Genomic DNA, 13,925 nt, shown 5'->3' with positions numbered 1-13,925 from the left:
TGAACTTTCTCGTCGCACGCCCAGCACCGAGTCGTCTCGTTGGCGCAATAGAGGACACCGCCACCTCTCTGAGCACCCCCACATCGTCAGAATTCACCATCGCCATTTGGTTGGAGTTCGGTCGCGACAGCGAGAAATCGAATCGGTCATAAAGATTTTGGGGATTAGCGTTTTTCATGCTGGGTTTGCTCAATTTTTCTAAAAATTGAAATTTTTTGGGGATTAGGGTTTTTGCAAAGGTCGGAATAATGGGGAGAGAGAAGGGAAGGAAGGTGAAAACATGGAAGAAAGCGAGTAGGTTGGGTATAGAAGGATAAAGGGAGAGAGATGGGTCGAGAGAGTTGAAAATTAGTAGCGGAGAGGAGCACTAGAGAAATCTTTTGTGTCTCTGCTTCCCAATTAATGTATGCGTCGGAGAAAAAAAGATGGAATAATCGAAAGGTGGGAGTGGAGTTGGAGGACTGAGGGACAAGAATAGTGTTTGTTTTTGTTTTTTTTTTTTTTTTTAATTTTTAATTTTTTTTTAATATGACGTGGGCCCATATTGACACGTGGTGCCTAATCATTATCCACGTAGATGCCACATCACCAGTTAACTGCTGATTTAACAGCAAACTTAATGAATGTATGAAAGTGTCATAAAATTATGACTTTAGGTACCACTCTAGAATGAAAAAAAAAAATTTGATGTACTAAATGTTGAAAACTAAAAAACTTCATGGTAGTAAACTGAGATTAACTTTTTTTTTTAATTACAAAAAGTATTCTAGACTAATTTATAGTGGGTTAAGGAGAAATGCCTAACCATAACAGCAATCCATTACTTGTTTTCTAATGTTTGCTTGTATCTTTAATTGAATAGTTGCTTATACTCAGTACGCTACAGTACCATTTTTTTTCTTTTTTTTTTTAGAACAATGATATATTTTACATTAAAGGGGAGGGAAATTTCGGCTAAGCCACACAATGAGCAGTCTAATTTGGTATCGAATTCGTCATCCACGAGATTCGAACCTAAAACATCATACCGTAACATCTTAAACTAATAACAAAGCAGCAAGTACATAACACGGGCGCTACGGTAACCCACCGGGTGTAGATTAATTGTATTTGTCAGGATTAAATTTCATTGAATCTATAAAAAAAACATTGTACGTAAAAGCGCATCAAGGGGGGGCGTATTGGCATTGCCATGCACTGCACTTGTGACTTGTGAGTAGTCAGCTAGCTTTAGTAAAAGGTATGAATGATGATTTGCCCTTAATTTGTCTTTCATCATGTGTGTGAACGTTATGATTTTTTCGCGAAAGGTGCTTGAGTTCGGTAATTTCATTTCTACTTTTTATTTTCATCTCTTTGATGATTTTCTTGGAGATCAACATAGGACACTCCGTATCATAGAACTTTTAGTAATTTTGTGCAAGTCAAGTTAACTAGTACAATTGCTGAACTCAAAACTGATATAGTGTATCCCGGCAATTGCTCGCTCCTCCCTTATATTGCACAGACACAGACACAAATACGACAACACGACAAATTTAAAAAAAACAAAAACACGGACACAACTAGGACGCGACAATTAAAATATAATAAATATTACATCTAAAAAAATAATACTTCCAATTCATAATATAACAAAATACTTGTGCTAGATGCTAGAGGTTGCGCATCGGATGTGGAACCAAGTGGTTAAGAAACTAAAAAGAGATAGAATTAGAGGTGGGGGGGGCACCAGATTAGAGAGAAGAAGATTGAAGTTAGGTTGTGGTTAGGGATACTTTTAGGTTTTAGTTTCAATATTTCTAAAACTGTCCCTAAATGTTTTTTAAATTTACAAAAAGATTCATGCAGTGTCTTGATCGTGTCCAAACTGTGTCCGGAGCATGTCCAAAGCATGTTGGAGTGTCCGATACTCTGACACTTTAGAGTTTTGGAGTGTTCGTGCAACCTAGCTTCTCCCTTGCGTTCTATCTGTCTTTGCTTAGTGCCTGCTGCCTAGAGAGAGAGAGATAAAGATGGAGTGCATAATGACTCTTGCAAATGTGCTCCAGATCATTATCATTTTTTCTTCTTCGTCCTTTGCTGCTTATCCTGCAGTTGGTGATGCTGATGATGTTGATATCCCTTCTCATCAAGAAAAGTATGAATATGTTATTTGATAACTACACCGTTGACTTATTTAAAACATTTAAATAACTAAATGATGTTTTGTATAATTTATGTGGGATGATCTTCAAATGAAGATTAAAAGATTAAATACTTTTGATTATAAAGTTTTTACAGTAAAGATGCACGCATTATTTACAAGTGGAAAAATGATAACATCCCCCTAAAGGAGGAATGCAAGAATTATCCACACAAAAAGTGATCTTGAAGTATTGTTTTTGCAAGTATCAGCCCACTTGGTTCTGCATCCAATTCGCAACATCTAGCATCTAGCACGAATACTTTGTTATATTATGAATTTGAAGTATTGTTTTTAATATTATATAATATTTTATATTTTAAACGTCATGTCCTAATTGTGTTCCTGTCCTTGTTCTTTATGATTTGTCGTGTTGCCGTATATGTGCAACATAGGGGAGGAGTGAGCAGTTGCCACATAGACTATATTAGTTTTGATTTCAAAAATTGTACCGGTTGACTTGACTTGCACAAAATTACCGAAAGTTCTATGGTGCTCTGAAGTATCCTATATTGATCTCCAAAACAATCATCAAAGAGATGAAAAAAAAGTAGATATGAAATTATCCAATTGAAGCACCATCCGCAATAAAATTCAGAGCGTCTACAAGCATGAAGAAAGACAAATTAAAGACAAATTAAAGGCAAATCATCATTCATACCTTTTACTAAAGCTGGTTGCTATTCACAACTCACAAGTGCATGGTAGTGACAATAGCGCCACACGCTTTTGTGTACAATTTTTTTAAAAAAAAAAATTGTGGCTTTTTAGACCAAAATAATCTCTGAGATTTGAAATCAATAGAAGTAGTTTCTAAGTTTGTCCATCATCAATCATTTTGATCATTCCTTGAAAAATCTTCATTAAATAAGGATAAAATGACAAAAATACCCTCAAAGAAGGACTAAAATGATTGATGGTGGACAAATCCATGAACCACTCCTATTGATTTCAAATCTCAATGACCAAAGTGATAAGTTATGCAAATCTTAGGGACCATTTTGGCCTTTTTTTTTTTTTGGTACGGATCCAATGAAATTTAATCTTGACAAAGACAACTAACCTACACCCAGTGAGTCGCTATAGCGCCCAGATTATGTACTTTTGCTTCGTTATTAGTTTAAGATGTCACGGTAATATACGAGTATAAGCAACTCTTCAATTAAAGATATAAGCAAACCAAAATATTTGAAAATTAATTAGTGAACCTTGACATAGAAAACGCCAACCACCCAAATTGGCTTCTGTGCAGTAGCAGAGCTAGGATTTCTGATAAGGAGCAGCGTTTGACAATGTAAAAAAAGGGTAGTATTTAAAAATTACAACCAAAATATAATATGTATTTAAAATAATCATATTTATCGTCGATGAGTTTTCATATTTTGAAACTGTTGCATGATAACCTCGTCATCTATACTATTGAAAGAATTATCAGAATCAGTGGGGAAAATCAGTAAAAAATTTACAAACCCTAAAAAAAATTCAATAAGTTGAATGGATGTGGAATTTGGGATAACAAAAAATATGAAATTTCGAGAATGAGATAGGGAACAGCTCCCAAATCTCTGGGTTGCGCTATGAAAGAGATCAAATTAGAGTGTGAGGCAAGATTTTTTATTTTTAGAAATAAAAGTAAATGATGGTTTAATTTGTTATAAAGGATCATAACAAGAGATAATGATTGAATTTATTGGAAGTGTTGAACAATAAGAGGGTTTTAGAAGAAGAGAAATAGATATAATACACATATGTATATATAGACATAGATATATTTTTTCAAAGCCAGATAGGCTCAGGAGCACCACGGTCCCTTGGTGCTTCTGTGAACTAGAGTTTAGCTTGAGTACTTGAGAAATAAGTGGTGGATTACCCTTATGGTTAGGGTATTTCTCCTTAACAACTGTGTATCAGATATAGATTAGTCTAACATATTGCTCGTAATTAAAGAAAAAAAAAACGATGTTTCCCATTCAATTGACGTGTTTACACCTTTTACCTACAAGGTTTTGAATTTTCCCAGTTTAGTGACTGATTTCTTTTAAGAAATTTCCAAGCACTTTCGATTGAGTACCGTTTTATCATTTCTAAAAAATAAGAAAAATAAGTGAATTTCAAACTACAAAACGAGGTTACTGGGAGGTCATAAGAGAGCACATAACTTAGCCTGAAAGTGAAAGAGAAAAACTAGTGTGGAGGTAGCTAATCATGTCATCCGTACAAGAGTAATTTCCATACCATCATGGCGTTCCGTGCCAAAATAATTCAATGTAAGAAAATATTGTATCATTGACACATATGAGACGCCACCATGACATTGACATTGCTTCTATAAAAGTCGTCCATCAGTAGAGAACCTCTTAACAAAACATGAGACTCCTTGGTATTTTTTGTCTCACCCTAATTTGAGAGTTTCCCTGGTATAAGAATTAAGGTGGGACTATTAATTAGCATAGTAAACATTACAATCAGTGTGACAAAGCCCATCTGTCAATTTCGAAAATGAACCAGCAAGCTGTAACAAAAATTAATAAGGTTCCAATCGAAGTTTATTGGACCAGGATTAATTATGAGTCAATTTTATAATATATATTTTATCCGATTCTTACATTAATTTATTGGTTATTTTAGTGAGATTTTGATACTTTGGTTTATATTTCTAATGTAAGATTTTTTACTTCCTTTTGAGCAAAAAATGATTGAACATACGAATTTTGGAGTGATTTCAATTGGAGGATGTTCGTAAGTCTCGCAACTTGCTCGTGTCAAAGTTTCAAATTTTTCTACCAAGTGGTTTATTTATAAATGACTAGCGCCTAGTGTTAATCAAAGTGACATTTTGGGCTTTTTGGAGTCCAAAATGGCATCTTTTGGGTTTGGGCTCTTCTGGACATCTTAAGCTTTAAAATGAGTCATTTTGGGCCTGTTTTAAGGGTGTCTAAGGCCCAGAACGTGGCTGTTTTTTTTATAAGCAGATTTCTCATTGTTGATTAGGATTATGTTTCGTAGTTTTTAGAAAGCCTTTTTTAAGAAGGATTTCAATTGTAGTGGTATGAATAAGGCTATTGGCCATTAGGGTTTGGGAGGAAGGCACTACTTTGGAGAATTCGGCTTAGAGAGCTTTCAACAATTCAAGTTTATTTACAAGGTGTTTTCTATCCCTATTTAATTAATTACTAAAATTTTGAAAAAACTAAAAATAATAATAAATAATGGTGGGTGGGTGGGTGGGTGGGTGGGGTGTGATACTTGGGTCGGAGAGAGGCTAGGAAAGATTTGGGCTACAATCGACAGAAAGGTTGGAGGAAGGAATGGGTGTGTGTTAGACGGAGGCGAGAAACTTCAACGCATGAGAAAGAGACTTGGTGGTGAGATCTGGGGCTTCGACAGAAAAGGAAGAAGAGTGGTTTGGGATTCGAGGTCTCTTCGGGGAGATCTGATGATGTTCGTCCTATAATTGCCAAAAAATTCGCTAACAACGGTGCATAATAGTTTGTTAGATTTCCTTCAAGTGATGTTTTGCGACGGGTGGCTATGTAATTCATGTTTAGATAATCATATTCTTTTCTGTTCAAAAAAAATATTTAAAACAAAATATATTAGGGTTATTTTGGGAATAATTGTGGGTGGAGAAATAACATTTTATTTTTTAACTTTTTATGGTGGGTGTGATTATTATGTGGGTGGAAATTAGGTCAAACCAATTCATCAAGCCCTGAGGCTCCAGAAAAATCAACAAGAAAGAAAATTAATTTCTTCTTACCTTGGTGCGGCGCGGAGAAAAAGAAGAACAACGAGAAATGATTCTTTGCAAGGGAAAGTGAAGAAGAAAGCTAGGGGATGGGGAATGAACTTCCTCTGGCTTCTCTCTTTCTTGTAGGGATAAAAATTGTTCTTCAAATTTATTTGATCCACTGCTTAAGGTGGAATTAAATAGGTATTGGTGGGAATTGATTTCCCTTTCCTAGAAGATTCTATCTCAAAGTCAAAAAAAGGAGATCTAAATCAAATTGGGAAACAACTGTCTACACATCTAGGCAATTTAGGATTTCTACCCCTACTGCCTTTTTTCTACATGCAGCCCAACATGTGTGGGGCATTGTGGAGCCTAAAATAATCCCAAAAATTCTAGAGGCAACACTTGAACTTTTGTTGTAGGAAAAGTCAAAGGCATTAAAGATAATGATTAATTACCAAATGGCTTTTTAGTCAAAATGATCATTGAGATTTGCATAGGCATTAAAGATAATGATTAATTACCAAATGGCTTTTTAGCCAAAATGATCATTGAGATTTGCATAACTCCTCTCTTTGGTTCATGAGATTGGAAATAGATAAAATTGGTCCCTGACTTTATCTACAATCTATCATTTTGGTTATTTTGTGAAAAATATCCATAAAATAAGAATAAAATGACAAAAATACCCTTAAATTTGGTCAAATCATTTTGGCCTATTGTTTATTAAATTGAGGGTAATTTTGTCATTTTGATCCTTATTTAACATAATTTTTCACCCAATGACCAAAATGATTGGTGGTGGACAATCTCAATGACTACTTCTATTGATTTCAAATCTTAGGGACTAAAGTGAGGAGTTATGCAAATCTTAATGACCATTTTGGCTAAGAACCTTACCAAATCCTATATTTAATACATTCCCAATTGAAGATTGACTCCATCTAAGTAAATAATCCATATTTAATCAAATTAAGGATACTTCCACCATTATCTCAATATATTATTTCTTATTTAATATCTTGGGAATATCCTTTCCTCACACTTTGGCCAATAGGATGCCTCCATGTGTAGGGCAAAACCCCTAACACTGTGGTCGGCCCTCTCCTCCTATAAATAGCTTCATCTTTACCAAATTTTGGTAAGCTTTCGCTACCCCCTAAAAGCTCTAAACACTCACTTTTTTTTTTCCTAGAGAAATTAAGTTAGGCATCGGAAATCCATTGGCCTAACCCCCTCCCCCACCTCGTGGGTGTGTGAGGCTTAGGTCTTTATCAAAGGTTTTGATTGTTTTGTTGGTACATTTTCGTTAAGATCGAAGATGACGGAAATTCACTACCACTCCACAAGTAACAATTTTCGCTCGTGGCAGTTCAGCCAATGAACCACTGCGCTTTTTTTTTTTCTTTTCTTTTTTTTGTCGATTGTTCAAATCATTGCCCTTGGTCGTGAGATTTTTACTTGGGCATGGGGTATGAATGTCTAAGTTTATGAAGAAAAAAAATAAAGATTAAAAATAAAGGAAAACTAATAAAAAGGGCTTGAAAACTTTGAGTTTTAATGAAAATGACAAAATAAAGGGTAAAGTGAATAGTACCAGGATTGATCAAGGGCTTTTCGTTAAAGTTCCCTAAAAATAATACAACGGTAATGCCGTAATGGTTTGTAAACAAATGAAATTAAAGGAGGAAATGGAATGAAATGAAAGCCAAATTTCAACCGATTTGATCCGCCACCCACCCATTCAAATAACACCGGGCGAAAATAAAGAGTATATACAACCATTAAACGAATAATCCCTTTTAGTTGAGACACAAGCTTGATTCACTGCCTTCTGACTCATCATCACTTGAATCACTGGCTTCGGATTCTTCATCTTGTCTTTGTTTCTTGTATTTTTGGTTCCCCTGACACCAAGACGTGATCAAATTGAATTTCTCAGCATCTTAAGCATACAACGGGCATATACCACACTTTAACACCTTCGCACCCTCCATGTCGAATTCAACAGAGGCCTCATTGGCAAGTTTGTAAACATCAAGGGAGCATTTTTTTGCTACCTCTTCACTTTGAAAGCGCTTAGTCCACACATACATGTGATCCGGGTAGTAACAGTAGTCATTCGATTCCCTAAAGCTTGATTCGCTGGCTTGTGGGATAAATAATAAAGAAGAGAACAGTTCATGGCTTTCACCCAGGAATTTGACATTGAAATCAGCTATTAGTGTCAACTCACTCTGGCAGTTGGAAACACAAGAAACAACAGCAGAGAGAGCAAAACCCAACAAACCTGTTCGAAACCAATCTGGAGGAAGCTTGATATGAACTAAAGGTCCCTCACTTTGATAGCTGCAGCTGAACCAATTTGGAATTTCTTTTCCCGGACATACAATGCTAGCATGAAGGTCATCATGACCATAAGGTTCCTCTAATGGCTCAGTTGCCACTCGCATAACTCTAAGCTGTCCGTCATCCATTATGTTGCTCCTTGCATTATGATCCAATTTCGGGCAATCAAAAAAATCAAGTTTCCCAAAAGCGACGTATTTATCCCAACCTTGTGTGAGTGCAGCCCTTGAACTTGACACTGTCTTCAGCGACGTGCAGCCTTGAGCTTTAAGATTACATAGCACTGGGAGCTCTGGTAATGATTGAAGCTGCTTGCACCCGATTAAGCTTAGTGTATGCAACTGAGAAGCTTGTTTGATGCTTGCAGGTATGCTCCTAATCATGGTTCCAGTCAGATCTAAATCTTGCAATGAGGTTGAGCCAACGACACCGTCAGGGATTTCTGATATGCGGGTGTGAAAGAGGTCTAGAACTTTCAAAGAGAGCAAACCAACAGAACCGGATGGCAACTCTTTGAGTCCCCAACAGTCACGAAATTTGAGAGTTGCAAGGTTGGTTAAACTGTAGATACTTCTTGGGACAACATTAAGGTTCTTGCACTCATCAAGATCTAATGTTTGAAGCCCAATTAGTTTCCCAATAGACGAAGGAAGCTTTTCAAGCGCTGTCCCTTTCAAACTAAGAAAGTTCAGATGTTCCATTGGCTCCAAGATTTGAGGGAATTCGTAAAATGCAGAGCAACCTCCGAGATTAAGTATGTTAAGAGATTTCAACTTACAAATGCTCTCTGGGATACTTGAAAGCCTTTTGCAACCTAGTAGTTCAATTGTTTTGAGAGCAGGGAGAAACTCGATTGATGAGTGTAGCTCTTGAACTTGTGTTCCACTTAAACAAAGTGATTCCAAATGTTCCATTGGCTCCAAGATCTTTGGGAAGTTTTCAAGGTTAGGGCACAAAGAGAGCTTGAGTTCCTTGAGATATTTCAACTTACAAATGTCGGTTGGGAGACTCACAAGTCTCTTGCAACCAACCAACGATAATTGACTTATATCCCTGGGAAGCTCAGAAAACTCGCTAAGAGATTTGCAGTACCCTAGATCAAAACAACCAGAGACTTTCAGCTTACACCTGTTGCTTGGAAGTTTCTTAAGGTCTTCACAATGACTTATATTCAAGTAAGAAATGTTTTTGTTAGACCAAACTGATTCAGGCAACTCTTGTATACCACTGCCATATAAATCTAAGAATGCAATATTTTCTGGCATATCTGGAAGATGCTTGAGACACTTGCAGCCATGAAGATTAAGATCAGTAAGCTTATGAAGATGTTGAAAATCCCCAGGAATTTCAACCAAGCGTTCACAGCCATCAAGATTTACGTGCACAATTTTTGGACTCCAAGAGAGATTTGGAACTTCCGTTAGATATTTAGAGCCCTTCAGATCAATCACTTTTAATTTCACAAGTCTCTGTAACAAAAGTAAAGAAAAATACACAAAATTAATAAGAAAGACTTTCTACACTGCATTTTATACAAGAACTAAAATAGGCATATATACCTGGTCTTCATTCCATAGCTTATTAACTTGGCTTTCGGGCATATGAAGCTCAACTAGATTTTCAGGAGAAAATTTTGACGGCAATGATTTCAAAGGATATCCACTCCAGTTAAGATAACGAAGAGAATTGGGAAGATCTAGAGAGTAACTGCCAAACTGTTCAGATTTAACCACAATTAGCATCATTAGGTTAGACATTTTTTGAAGTTTGCACGTTTCAAATATAACAAATTAAAGAGAAATATCAAGAATTAATATGCGAGACTTTTGACACTGCATTTTATACAAGAGCTAAAATAGGCAAACATACCAGGTCTTCATTCCATATCTTATTAACTTGGCCTTCGGGTATAGGAAGCTCAACTAGATTTTCATAAGAAAAACTTGACTGCAAACATCTCAAAAGATATTGAAGAGAATCGGGAGGATCTAGAGAGTTAACCCGATCAAGAGAGTTAACCACAATTAGCATCATTAGTTTAGACATCACTCTGAAGTCTGCACGTTTCAATGTTTGCCCTTCAATCTTATACCAGTTCATTAATACGGCTTGAACAATTGGAGTTCCCTGACAATAAGAGCAAAGTTTAAATGTGAAAATACATACAACAAAATTCAGTCAATAATTAAATTTTTGGTAATCTGACTTCTTCATTATAAATGTGCTTTTCCTTGGTATGTTTTCATTTAAAGTTCCCTATTTGTGTTTACTTAAAAAAGGAGAGAAAAAGAAAAAAGAAATTCAATGCATTTGGCTCTTACCGAGTTATTTTTCAGTATACAATTGACATCCTCATCCTTGAACAACCTATTCCGTTTACTGGGATCTTCAATACATTGTTCGAGAACAACTGTGCTTCCCATTTCTTGTAGCAAATCATGCACCTCTATGGCATTCCATCTTGAATCAATTGATATGAGAGACGTATCAATGAGAATTCTAATTCCGCTTGCTGCAAAGAATCCACGAATATCTAACATTCGTTTTACCTCAACCACATCCTTCCCTTTATGAAAACATGCTATATCTAGGAATATCTCCTTCTCATTTCTTTCCAATCCATCGTAACTCAGTCGCAACACATTATGGATTTTTTCATTGGGAAGTTCTTCCAATTTGTTCAATTCATCTTCCCATTCTTCTTTGTTCTTGCAATTTAGGAATGAGGACCCCAGATGTACGAGAGCTAAAGGAAGGCCTCCAGCATAATCAACTGCCTTTTCTGCCAATTCCTTATAATCTGTTCTAGAAGTACTGTTATTCTTGAAAGCACGGGAATAGAAGAGTTTTAGAGCGTCATCCTGTTTTAATCCCTCAACCTCGTAGATCTTATCCTCTTTAACAGTCTCCCTAAGCGTCCTCTTATCTCTACTTGTGATAATGATTCGACTTCCAATGCCATACCGATGACGAATGCCAGCTAGACGTTCCATTTGGTTTGAATCACTCACATCATCAAGAACAATGAGGACCTTTGTACGACTCAGCCTTTCTCGAACAAAAGTTGATCTTATGCATAGATCTTTTTCGTCTAATATCTCTTTAAAAAGTTTTTCTTCCAAGTGATCTAGTCCATTTGTTTGTTCTGAGTTCATCCTAACATTTCTAAGAAAACAACTGGCTGTGAATTTAGAAGAGAGTTTGTCAAATACAGTTTCAGAAAGGGTGGTCTTGCCAATACCACCCATCCCCCAAATTCCTATAGTGATGCAAGCGTCCTGTGAATCAATGTCTAACAGTGATTCTATTTGCTTGACATGGCTTTCGATTCCAACCAGGCCCTCCAAATTGCTTGATGATTCACAAACCAATTTGGTCCAAATCTCATCAACAACTTTCTTAATTAGATCTGCCTCCGACCTGGCATATATATGTATGATAGGTAGAAAAGCAATAGTTAGTCTTAAATAGGCTTTACTAAATCTTAGCGCAAATCAAATTGTCACAAGTTTAAAGATATTTTATACAAGTTCAAGAACGAGTTAGTTACCCGGAATTGTTTGAGTAATGAAACCCAGATAGATTGGCCGCAGTCGTCAAAGCATCCCTCCACTTATGCACCTTGTCGATACTGTCCTTGCAACGTTTTTCATGTCTAGCAAATGCAACCGCATAGCTCCCCTGTTGTTTTCGGACATGTGATGGATCGATGTCGTAGAATACGGGTATAACCATCTGGCCATTTTCCTTGCATTTGAGTATGTGCACAAGTTCTTCCAAACACCATGAGGAAGAACCGTAGTTTTTTGAGAAAATGATCACTGAAAGCTTAGATTTCTTGATTGCTTCTTCAAGGGCAGGTCCGATTGCTTCTCCTCTCTGAAGTCTGTCATCTATGTAGGTTACAATTTTCTTCTGTTCTAAGGCGTGGTGAAGATGGCTGGTGATGCCACGGCGGGTGTCCTCACCTCTGAAACTGATGAACACATCATACTTTTCCTGATGAGGGGGGATATCAACATTGTCAGCGTCACCAGCTGCAGAATCAGCAGCAGAAGACGACGAAGTAGAAAATAACGATCTGAACCACATCTGCGGGAGAGAAATGATGCATCCCATCTGAGTGCTTGATAATATATCAAAGATCAAGAGAAAGAAGCTAGTGCTTGATAATATATCGAAGAAAGAGAATGGATATATCAGAGATGAATTAGATTTATTAAGTTGCAATTGAGAAGAGGATCCAATTAAGCAAATTAAGAGAGAGAGAGAGAGTGAGAGCTCTTGAAATTGGGAAGCAAGCAAGAGAAGAGAGAGCAGTTGCCAGAGACTAAATCAGATATTAAAGAAAATAATAAAGCTAGGTGAGTCACAAGCATGGTCTAAAATATCCATAATATCCCGATATTTTTATCGAAATTTCCGTGTTTTTGGACTATCGATATTTTTTTGGACTACCGATATTTCCGATATCATCGATATTTTAGACTTTGCTAAGTCACTCATATATCTTATCATGCAATGTATAAAGTGTAAAATATTGTACTAATTCATTATATATAAATGATTATGGTGTGTTTAAATTTCTTTCATTAATTACTACATATTTTCTACACTCACAATGTTTGCCAGCTCGCTATATAATCAACTTAAATTAGTTATATCTATCATGCAATGCATTTCCTTCCAATTTTTTGTGATAAACTAATAGATAATTGACTAAATAAATATCCTGCAAAGTTTTAATAAAAATTTCCAAGTTTTTCTCACGATTTCCATGGTTTTTATTCAATTTTTATCGATATCGATAATATCCCGATATTTCCATCCAAATTTTCGTGTTTTTGGACTATTGATATTTCCAATATTATTGATATTTTATACCTTGGTCACAAGTCAAAAGTGTATCTCGACGAGGATTAACCTAAGCTGAAAATCAGAGTACATAACGAACAAATAAAATCCAAAACTTTATTCTAAGAAGGCCACATAACCCGAAAAGGCTACGGGCTAGTTTGGGGTTGCTGTGTTTTTCAAAATAGCTTTTAATGTGCTGTGAGAATAAAAAATTTTGGTAAAAAAAAAAGGGCGTACGATTTACATATGTAAGCTTAACTAATAGGGACTGTTCACCTGCCTCTGATGAAAATATTGCTTTTTCGAAGATCATGTGTATTGCTACTTCTGTTTTTTGCTATTTTGAACCTATGATTTTGAAAAGAAAAAAAAAAAAAAATTTTCATTTCCCAAACACAATTAAGGCCCCAAATTTTTTTTTTAAGAAACTACTTTTAAAAATTTAAACAACTCCAAAATAGTTTTACATCTTGACTGACTTATTATTCTATGAGTTACAAAGTAACCTATTTATAGAGAAAACAAAATCAAACATAATCTTTAGTGGGCAAGTAACCTATTAAAATAACAATAAAACTAGAACTAATCTTCCAACAACCTACACGGGCACGTCACTGTAACATCTAAGTGATGTGTTTGTGGGTGCATTATTAGTTTAGAATTTCACGATGGCAATACTGGGTGTAAGTCTTCAATTGAAGATAAAACAAATCTAACGTATTTGAATTTTAAAACCAACGAGCACAAAAGATTGAAATAGAGTCCAAATCGGTTTAGGTGGAGTCGAGCCAATCCTGAATT

At 35.9% G+C, this 13,925-nt stretch overlaps 1 protein-coding gene across 1 annotated transcript; it reads right to left on the bottom strand.

The window, feature by feature from the left end:
- Positions 1-7,520: 7,520 nt before the first annotated feature.
- LOC103430282 (disease resistance protein RPV1-like) lies at positions 7,521-12,622 on the bottom strand. Its single transcript, XM_029090536.2, has 5 exons — positions 11,818-12,622; positions 10,589-11,687; positions 10,137-10,394; positions 9,827-9,982; positions 7,521-9,736 (listed from the first exon to the last, which is right to left on the bottom strand). The coding sequence occupies exons 1-5, from the start codon at positions 12,384-12,386 to the stop codon at positions 7,865-7,867; spliced, it is 3,954 nt and encodes a 1,317-aa protein (XP_028946369.1). The 5' UTR covers positions 12,387-12,622; the 3' UTR covers positions 7,521-7,864.
- Between the last annotated feature and the right edge of the window lie 1,303 nt (positions 12,623-13,925).

The sequence above is a fragment of the Malus domestica genome, chromosome 12 (assembly GCF_042453785.1).
Source record: "Malus domestica chromosome 12, GDT2T_hap1".
Taxonomy (NCBI): Eukaryota; Viridiplantae; Streptophyta; class Magnoliopsida; order Rosales; family Rosaceae; genus Malus; species Malus domestica.
Note: the sequence above shows the minus strand (reverse complement) of the source record. Positions and strands in the feature narration are given on the sequence as shown.

Coding starts and splice junctions, on each gene's coding strand:
- LOC103430282 (XM_029090536.2), bottom strand. CDS start 12,386: ATGGGATGCATCATTTCTCTCCCGCAGATGTGGTTCAGATCGTTATTT. Junction 11,688..11,817: donor CATTACTCAAACAATTCCGG/GTAACTAACTCG, acceptor TATATATGCCAG/GTCGGAGGCAGATCTAATTA. Junction 10,395..10,588: donor GTATACTGAAAAATAACTCG/GTAAGAGCCAAA, acceptor TCTTATTGTCAG/GGAACTCCAATTGTTCAAGC.